The sequence below is a fragment of the Homarus americanus genome, unplaced genomic scaffold (assembly GCF_018991925.1).
Source record: "Homarus americanus isolate GMGI-L3 unplaced genomic scaffold, GMGI_Hamer_2.0 scaffold24260, whole genome shotgun sequence".
In the NCBI taxonomy this organism is placed as follows: domain Eukaryota; kingdom Metazoa; phylum Arthropoda; class Malacostraca; order Decapoda; family Nephropidae; genus Homarus; species Homarus americanus.
The window spans coordinates 11689840-11700931 of NW_024721079.1; the positions used below are offsets into that span (position 1 = coordinate 11689840).

An 11092-nucleotide genomic window follows, 5' to 3' on the forward strand; every position below is an offset into this window, starting at 1 on the left:
TGTTGGTCAAGTCTGTTCTTGAAAGAGCTCACACCCGGTGCCGTCACAATACTTTCTGGCAGATTTTTCCAAGAGTTCATAACTCTCATTCCAAAAAAGTTACTCCTCACAGTTTTCTGGACTTGCGGCTTCTTCAACCTTGAGCTGTGACTCCTTGTGGGGCGATCGTCCGCCAGCTCCAGCTAAGGACACTCGACTGAGTAGTGCCCTTTGAGATGTTTATATACCTCAATTAGGTCCCCCCCTTGCCCGGCTGTAGTATAAGCTAGGCAATTGCAGGCACTCTAATCTCTCAGGGTAGCTGACGGGGTGACAGTACTCCAGACGGGGAAGCACCTCACTCTTGGAGATAGTTACGATATCTGAACGACCTTTTAATAAGACTTAATAATTTAGTTGCTGATTCACCTTCTCACAATGGCCCGAGAACTGAGTTCATTGTCAACATACACACCTAAACAATGGTAAACTACTGACCCCTAATACGATTGCTGGTATCAGGTTTTAAATTGTAAACAGGTTGTGTAACCTGATGCACGCTCACAAACCTCACGAAGAAGTATTACCAGCAAGAATATCGTCTCGTGACACCGACACTGGGAACACTTGTAACTAACAGGCAACAACAGTGAGTATATTAGGTACCGTTCTGCTACGTCTTCTGTATTAAATTATGAAGACGTGTAATAAGATTTACGTTCTGTTAAGACTGCCATTGAAATTAATTTGTTATTGATGTAAACTGCAAATAATAATAAAATTACGTTGAAATTATAAACCGACAACTGCCAGGTGATGGATCCTTGAACCCTACCACACCATGAGTCACGAGGTATATATAGACGACTCATTATAGTGAATGTAATTGACCTAAAAGAAATTACAACAAATTATTTTATGGTGATTTTATATTAGTTTGGGTGTATGCAACACCATACTAAAAGTCCTTCATAATTGGCCAATGGGAAAGCAGGAAAATTGGCAGATCCGAAATGGCGAATGTCCTAGGCTGCCATAAAACCCCCAAATTGCCATCAGATGAACTTCTTTTGCCCATCAAACCAAGTGTTAGGGCATTGCAAAGACGTCAAATAAAGTCAGATGTAAACATTATGACTTCATTACACAAAAATTGCCAAACTGGTTTTTAAAACCAAATACCCAACATAATAATAATAATAATAATAATAATAATAACAATAATAACAATAATAATAATAATAACAATAATAACAATAATAATAATAATAACAATAATAACAATAATAATAATAATAAAGCTTTATTCAGTAAACAATAAACAGGTTAATACATTGGTTTACTACTTCAAATGGATTATAATGTTAATAATATCAATGTTATGAAAATAATAATAATGATAAATACACCTCAATAAAAATAGGACTGTACTTATACTGATGATTTCAGAGACATTATATCTAGCATGGAATTAATTTGGAATATAATTATCACAAAATGTAGTATATAATAGGAATAAATTTCACAATGAGAATGATGTGACCATAATGCAGTAATATGAGATTTATAATACAAAATATTACACTGTGCAGTGATCCGTTAACACTAGGGATAAGAAAGTAAATAATTGTAATTAGTAATATTATTAAAATGATAAATATATATTAGTGTAATTTTGATGGCGGAAATAATAAAATTCATAATAGTAATAATGCAGAACGGTACAATTGCACATTACAAAGCAATAATACAAATAGGTAGTAATAGTAATACTATTAACGATAGAAATAATATCACAATAAAATTAATACCTGTAGTGTACTATCAAAGATAAAGTAACTAGTTTACTTCATCATTTAGTACAATGAAGTTAATGTATAGAAATTGTGCATTAAAATCTATATCAGTGCAGTGATCAACAAGGTCAAAAGCCTTCCTGAAGTCAACAAGGGCAACGGCCAGTGTTGTCTTACGTTTCTGCAGGTTTTTGTGCAGGAAATCCAGGAAACTAACTATGCAGTGTGATGTAGAGGAGGTCCTCATATTGCCAAATTGCTGTGGATCAATTGACTGATAAATACTAGCAAATGCCCACTCAAAAACAGTCTTCACAGAGTTGACTGGGTATGGGGGTAATCGCAACTGGCCTGAGGTCGCTAGGGGACTGTGGGGTGGGGACCTTGGGGATAGGGGTGACAAATGCGGTTTTCCATTCATTAGGGCATTTGCTTTGTCTGAGAGATGCATTAATAATAGAACAGAGGGGGGTGGCAAGTTCGACTGCAAACTCCTTTTAAATTTTGATTGGTCAATTGGGGTCGTGGAGCGTTTGGATTTAAATTTCAGGAGTTTGTTGGCGATTTCATATGGTTGAACACTGGGAGGGGGGAGGGGGAAGGTAAGTAAGCCGGGAGGAGAGTGAAGTCAAGACTGGGTAAGGTATGACATATGGTAGCAAAGTGGTTATTAATTATCTCAGCTGCCTCCTCACTAGGTAAATGAGATGAAAAGAAGTGTGGGAGACTGACTGTTAAGACCACAGAGATCTTTTACCTTAGAGTACCACTGACCGATGCCGACCTCCTTGAGGCCGTGCACTTTCCTGGGATAATAAGTCTTCTTGGCTGACTTGATTTCCCTGATGACCTGGTTACGTAGACTTTTGTACAGGCGGTTGTTGGTGTAGTATGCCTTGTTGCGCTGCTCAATAAGTCTTTTGATACGGGTTGTAATCCACGGGACATCATCGGGGTGGATCCTCAGTGTCTTGGCTGGAAAGAAGTGGTGGTAGGCTTTGGTGATAGTGTCCAGGTAATTGTCCCACTTGTTCTGCACATCGTCTACCGTGATCACTTCAGTCCAGGGATACCGGGTCACCCATTGTCCGAAACGCCGCATGGCAGAGTCATTGGTAAGTCCTGGTAACAATTGGCGGTCGTGAGATGGTAGGTGTAGGTGACCACAGTACAGACAGGTGGGGGCTGCGCCCCATGGGAGGCAGCGGCTGAGAGGGAAGGTAGTGGTTGCCGAGATCAGTCATGATGAGGTCCAGGGTGGCATTCCCATGTGTAGGAAAGTCAAATATTTGTGCAAGGTGGAGGTGTTGGGTGATGTTGCTGATGTCTAACTCATTAAAGTCACCTCAGTACATTGGTGGTTGGTGCGCGGGGGGGGTGATAACAAACACAAACAATGAGAGGGGCAAGCTGGCAGGGGTGGGAGTGACCTGAACCCACAAAGCTTCTACATCCTCAGGTACATTAACACCTAGGTGTGAACAATTTGCCACGCCTCGGTAATCGCCACAATACCTGCACCAACTGACTTCACTGTGACACTGACCTTACACCACCTTGTTGCATAAAGATGTGACATTGGACAGCAATAGGGATGGTAGGCTGTACCATAGTCGCGGCACTTCATAGCGAGCACACTGTCTTTCAGGCACTGTCTTGACTTTCTTATGCTTGCTCGGAGTGATGATAGGGATTCGTCTGGGAATGCGGCGACCCCGTCTGCAGCCACGGCTGTGAAAGATTCTCAGCTCCTTTAGTAGAGTGATGGTGTGGGGTGGAGGATAGCCAGCACCAGACTTCAGCCGGAACAGGTCGGTGCGACGATATCGCTTCACTGGAACGCACATATTCACAAGTCTAGCACTCACAGTCACTGACACCTTAAAAGTATGCACTGTCTTCCCGTAAAAGTACTGAACTGCCTTAAATTAGCTACAGGTCGACGTGATTACCTTGGCTGCTGCGGAGCGCCAGTGGACACGTCCTCACTCAGTGAGGTCACTAGCTGTAAATGCTCTCTTGTTAATATATGGCAATGTGCCACTTTTGGTTGAATCAGTGAACTTTTATTAATGTTTGTGTTCAAGTTCTACTTGGTTACTGACGGCTCCATGAAACAGTCTTCACAGATGCAGTTTACTGGGAGACGTCTGTATACTGATGCAGCAGGAAACAATCTGTCTCACATGATCACGAAACCTCGTGCTATGTCATCTAACTACTCGGACACCCAACTTTATTCACACCGCTAGGTGGCAGCATTCATGCACACGTCAATCACGCCACTAGAGGACAGTCACAGCACTCGTGCACACGATCATTCACGCCACACAGTGGTTCACTCGCTCGGCTCGTTCGCATTACTGTACATAAACATCACACAATTTGGTGTTTTAATGCATTTGAATTTGGACTATTTTATGTAAAATTTCGGTGTGAACTCTGTATTCATAATTTGTGGTCAATAAAATATATATTTATCTATCTATCTATGACAACATGCCACTTCTTTAGCTGACAGCAATACTCTGCTGTGATATGGCGATAAGCTACTTCTCTCCAGTTTCCATTACCACTGTAAGGTGTGACAACAAACCACTCTTCAAAAGCACTACTCTGTAGGCACCACCAATACTCGAACATAAGCTAACATAACATACAGTAAAATCCTGCTGCTGTCACTAGTAGTCTCCTCACTATTACCTTTGTCACAACATGGTACCACTCATATCTGTGTCACCTTATATCCAATACCCAGTACATAAAAAAATACCCTCATAATTAGTGAAACTATAATTAGTGAAATAATTACAAGGGTCATTAATAACCATACTCAGTTCAATGTTTTCTTTTACCCCAGACCCTTAATCATCAAGTCCCAAAGTACCTACAGTGGAATTTCAACAAAATTTCAATTTAAGAAAAAATGATAAAAACCAAAGGCATTTTTCCTCCAAATTGGAAAGTTGTGGTATAAACTTCTCCAATGCTTATTTCTAACTTAACCAACAAGGAAGAGTGGTGGCTTGACCGAGGTACTGTACCACCGCACAGCCAAGAGGGAGTGTCGCTTACCACACTGTGAGGATGAGATGTACGAAGAACGTCCCCTGTGGAGAGAAGGAAAATTATTATATCTTCATTACCCGCCTTAGGAACACCCACACCTACACACACAACCTACCCGCACCCACGAACACAACTCACCCACACCCACGAACACAACTCACCCACACCTACAAACACAACTCACCCACACCTACAAACACAACTTACCCACACCCACGAACACAACTCACCCACACCCACGAACACAACTCACCCACACCTACAAACACAACTCACCCACACCTACGCACACAACTCACCCACACCTAAAAACACAACTCACCCACACCTACAAACACAACTCACCCACACCCACGAACACAACTCACCCACACCTACAAACACAACTCACCCACACCTACGCACACAACTCACCCACACCTACAGCCCACCTGAAACACAACCTGCTCACACAAACAGTGTGGCTCCAAGTCCCCTCAAGCCGGGCATGGGTCGAACCCAGTGAACCCTATTTGGGTTCGGCGCTGACGTCTGAACAACTTTGAAATTTCAACAACAGCTATGTAGTGACCCTCAAGAATATTACCCGAGGTGCTGGAGCGCTTCTTAATGCCCAATTATTTAATTTATTATTAATATGTTATTATTATTACTATTATTATTATTATTACTATTATTATTATTATTATTATTATTATTATTATTATTATTATTATTATTATTGAGTATCCGGGCGTAATAATTTATCTCCCAGATGTTTTCAGAGGTTGTCAGTCCTATCTTTAGTGATAGCCAAAACAAAATATGTCATGTTGTGACTTTAAATATTGTATCTGGAGGCCATAACTTACAGGACCGTCGGAGCTCCTGTATCGAAATAAACTCTGTTACAGTAAGTAATTCTATCCTGTTTGTTATTGTCAAGGTGGTTTTATAGCTTGAAATGTTCAGGATGTTAATGTTTGGTGGTTGTTTCCAAAAGTACATGATTAGTCAGTTAAGGCAATGGAGGTCAACACAGGGATGACTGCACTAAACGAAGTCCGTCAGCAGGTCGATATCTATTCAGACGAATGGTACAGTACGTGTTTATGTATATAACACAGTTATTAAATTAGATAAATACACAAAATCAGCCATCAACAGTCCAACTGGTCATAATTCGAATCATTAATCTCGTTTGAGATCAGTAGTGGTACATTTACATGGCAAGATTGTTTATGATCCATTGATATTTGTTTTACCTTTGGTGTTGACGGTTGAAGTATGCACGGACGGAAAACATGCATTCCTACTCCCTCCCTAGACGGCAGAAGACAAAGAGTAAAGTTGGGGATATTTTACTTACGAAGAGTATGTCGAGTCGGTCCTGGTGGGAGAGAGTCGTGAAAGACACTCTTCTAAAGAAACTTATTCCTTGCTTAATATGTTCCATCATAACAACAGTGAGGGGGACGACCACACTAACTGATATATATGCTTCAGGCTAAAGACGTATTGTATATGGCAGGTTAAGTAAGGTCCCCGCCACACACACACTGAGGTGTATCTTAGTACCCAGCCAGAAGGTGACTGGCTCAGTAAGTCTGGCTCAGCTGACAGCTGGCTGGCTGCTCCACACACACACACACACACACACACAAACACTTAAACATACACACAGACGAACACACGAGCGTAGAAGTATTATTAAAATTAATAAGCCTAATATACATTAAACCAAATAGGAATAATTGCGGAATAACAATAATTTATATAATTTCCTTTGCTTTCGAAAATTCAAACTGGTCTGTGTATATAATCGTAATACACATGGTGAATACATATCATCACTACTAGCTTATCTAACTCATGCTAACTTAACTTCACCTTGTTCATGGTTTGGGATTTGCTGGTCATTTGCCTTTCGGTCTACATCACCTACCCTCATTTATCCATACTTTCGTTGGGATAGTAAACAACGTGTAGTGTGTGCGGGTCGGTGCATGCATGGGTGTCTGATCAACATCCTTCACGTACCGCCACCTTCTTCACCACAGTCACTCCCGAAAGTCCGGGAGGGAGGGGAGGGGTTCAGGTAGTGGAAGGAAAGAAGGTAGCGCTCAGCTGTCATGTGACCAGAGTGAAACACTACCCGCAGACGTAACCGACATCCTACCCCTCCACCTCTCCAGAGTGGGGGGAGTAGAGGGCACTGGTCACCTCAACACCACTGCTATAGAATATATCTTATGAACGTAAGTAAAGTATTTATGATAAGAATTAAACAAAATTTACAGTAAACAATATCATGTATATCGAGGGATATAAAGTTCCTGTTACTAGATGTGTATTAAGAAGCGGCTTTTGTCTGGTTAACTAAATCCCTGAACGTTAAGGATTATTATGAAATCTCGTACCGTTGGCTCCGTCGCTCAACTCTAATCTACGCAGAGATTGGCAATTCGGCAAACTTTCATATGCCAGGGAATTTCATTTAGAGGATCAACATCTGGAGTAGGGCTGTGGGAATTGAACACCAAGCCGTGTGGAGTGATGCAAGGTTCCATAATATTGAATATAAAGATTGATGGCGCTCGCTGGATTATCGCGTGCTCTTCGTGGGTGAACGCACATTTTCGACATCTACAGTAGTTCGTGTTTGTAGTGGGTGCCGCTGAGTGAAGTATACAATGACCTATACATCTGGTAGTGGGTTGCCCATCATACCACGCAGCTGTGGAGCCGAGTCTGACATATTTTATTTTATTATTATTATTATATATATATATATGTATATATATATATATATATATATATATATATATATATATATATATATATATATATATATATATATATATATATATATATATATATATATATATATATATATATATCTTTGGGATTAACCCACCCGGGCACAGGTCACTGACCCACATCAGGGCCTGGGGGCGAAAATGTAATAATAATAATAATAATAATAATAATAATGATTCATATTAAATACAATTTTTAATAAAAAATACACAATCAAAAATAACATAACAAAATAATAATGATAACAATAATAATAGTAACACTGTAATAATAATAACAATAATAATAATAATAGTAAGTGAGAAAAATAATATATATATATATATATATATATATATATATATATATATATATATATATATATATATATATATATATATATATATATATGTTGTGTTGTCAATAGTACGTGAAACAATTGAGACCCTGCAATTGTGTGTAAATGAGGCAGAAAGTCAGATGAGCAACCTAGGACTTGGTCAAAATTTTTGTGACGCCATATGGCAGCAGGGTCTACCAATCAATATGATAAAGTTGTGAGAAAAAATGCATATAAACATTTGTTTTTATGCATTTTACGATCCATTCCTCCCTCATTCACGTAACTTTAATCCATTAGGGTTTGCAACAATGTCTCACACCCAGCCACACACACGCCTCGCCTCGTGACGCGGGAAAGCTGTTCACTATGCTTCACCACACGACCCGTCACTCACAACTCACCTCAACCACCTCACCGTCCCTCTCTCCCTCCCTCTTCTGTCAGCTAGTGCCCCTCCTTCCCATCTTCATCTGTCTGTTAGTATCCCATCCCACCTATCAGTATTATGACCCACCTACCAGTACCCTGATCTACCTCTGCGTTCCTAGACATCTCTGCCGGACACTATTCATAAGACGAGCTAGAGGAGTCTAGGCTAGTCTAGACGTGAAAAAATTCTTTAACCCTTCACTACGAGTCACCACTTTCAGCATTTTACTTGGCTAAGCCCCAAGGGATTAAAGGGTCAGTTTAGGTGACTGGTTTTTGTTTATATATATGCAGTAATTTTTTTTTCACACTCATATACTTCAAAAACATCGCGCCAATTTTGAATCCCTGATATGCCCTTAAGGACTACGTTTTCTTTTAAGAAGGATGCTTTATCAACCCTATGAGGACGATGTTTTAACCCCTTTCGTCCCCAAAGGGGTAAATCATCGTAGTGTAACCTAATTTATTTATAATTGATGAAATAACACGAACATAACGCCCTAGAATTAATTTTACTAGGCTAATAAAATTAATCTGACGTAACCTAGCCACATATAACTAAACCTTAAGTACCCGAGCTAAATCTAACCTAATTTAATCACATCCAACCTAATCAAACCCAATTTAGCCAAATTTATGAACAAATTGTAACTAAACTAAACCAACCTCGAGGTACCCAAACCATATTAATCAACACTTAACTTTACCAATTCTAACCAAACCAAACTTAAACTAAACCTAACTCAATGAAACATAACTTAAACTAAACCTAACTTAATGAAACATAACTTAAACTAAACCTAACTTAATGAAACATAACTTAAACTAAACCTAACTTAATGAAACATAACTTAAACTAAACCTAACTTAATCAAATCAGACTTAAATTAAATATAACTTAACTAATCCAGGAGTGCAGCTGTTGAGTGGATACAGCGCTCGCCTCCTGTTCCAGGGATCGGTGGTTCCATCCCCGGGTGCTCATGTTCACCCACCTGTAAATGGACACCTAAGTTTACAACATGGGGAAGTGGATGTGGTCGAGTGCAGTACCGGCCATGCTGCCTCCTTGTGTACCGAAGGCTTAGTATACAGTGTGGTGTATGAACACTCATGTCGATGGAAACCGCTTTTAATGAAACCAACTTAAACTAAGCTTAGCCTAATAAACTAAACCAAATTAAAACTAAACTTAGCCTGACCAAACTAAGTTTATAAACATAGTCTAACCATGACCAATCTAACCTATAGCTCGAGGAGTATAAATAATTTTGGTGGTAGCGCGTCAGTAATCTCCTGGCGGAATTCTACCGCCAACGAAACCCGAGACAAGGGAACCCGACAACCACGGACTCACGGGATAATTACGTTTTCATTAGGTTTGTTATTCTGTCGTTTCTGCTGCTTAAAATATAACTATATATGACTTCTGCTGTCAAAGTTGTGGGATCAAGAGACATGAATGATGACCACATGCCCTGGTTGAGTCATGAAGTATTCGATAGTGCCATAGTTGGTGTTTAGAGGGGGGTGGGGAGGTGGTCGTGCCCAGTTTGATTTAATAGAAATAAGATTGTGATCAGAAGACCCTAAGGGGGCAAAAATTGAGTATGAATAGTGTGAGGAGTTAGAGGTAGAACAGAGATCAGGACTGTTAGTAAGTTGATCGTGTCGATCTGGAATGCGTGTTTAATTATTTGTTCCAGATCATTAAGTAAAAAAAAAAAAGAGTGCCTCAGCTCTACCTGGGTCATCCCTTGCAGAGCCAAGCCACTCTCTCGGTGTTGGGGTGTGTGGATAGCAACGACTCATGGCAAGAAGTGCGACAGTCAAAGAGTTTCATGTACAGTAGTTGGTAGAGTTGGGAGAGCAGTATAGGAAACAAAGAAAAACAGTCATAGTTGGTAGTGATATTTTGAACCAGATGACATCATAAAGAGAAGCTTCAAGATCCTTGGGTCGAGCTATAGGTGTACGTGTGTTGCAGTAGGCGTATACACCTCCCTTAGAACGGAAGTAGGTATAAAGGTTGTAGTTAGAGACTTGAAAAGGTTTGGGTGAAGCTGCTTTGGTCAGTTGAAGTTCAGATAGTAGTAAGAGATCGGGGAAGAGGTTAATAGATGGTGCTCCACAGAAGAAAAATTGGATCTCAGGCCGCGAATGTTGGAAAAGTGAAGTGTGAAAAAAGCCGATCCTCCTGCAACCGCTGTGACGTCACTTGAGGCCCCAGTAGTTTGATGATGATCAGGTAGGCCCTGGGGTCCAAAACCTTCCCGTCCGGTGGAACCCATCCGAAAAGGCCCGCTTTAATATTATTGCCAACTGATATCAAAGGAGAATAAAAGAATAGAAATAATAAAACAGATTAAGAGTGAAAAAAGTTATATATGTTGTGTGTCAAAGTAAGAGAAACAATTGAGACCCTGCAATTGTGTGTAAATGAGGCAGAAAGTCAGATCAGCAACCTAGGACTTGGTCACAATTTTCGTGATGCCATATGGCAGCAGGGTCTACCATTAGACAACACATTATGCTTCCAATATCATCCCAGGCGGTAGTACCTCCCTGTTTGATAGCTGCCTGCTACCTACTACCACAAGTTTAATATCATTTCCTTACAATTTTGTCACAATAAGTATAAAACAAATGAAGTGTAATAACGTGTGCTAGAAACGAAAGGATAATTATACACAAA

General features: G+C 40.1%; 1 protein-coding gene across 1 annotated transcript in view; it reads right to left on the minus strand.

Moving 5' to 3' along the window:
- LOC121861590 overlaps window positions 1-6424 on the minus strand; it is a 53108-nt gene extending 46684 nt beyond the window's left edge. Inside the window, exons 1-2 of the mRNA XM_042359474.1 lie at window positions 6193-6424; window positions 4851-4885 (exon numbers count right to left, since the gene is read on the minus strand). Coding sequence (XP_042215408.1) covers window positions 4851-4885; window positions 6193-6282 — 125 coding nt within the window. The 5' untranslated portion in view covers window positions 6283-6424. The remainder of the gene's footprint in view (window positions 1-4850; window positions 4886-6192) is intronic.
- Between the last annotated feature and the right edge of the window lie 4668 nt (window positions 6425-11092).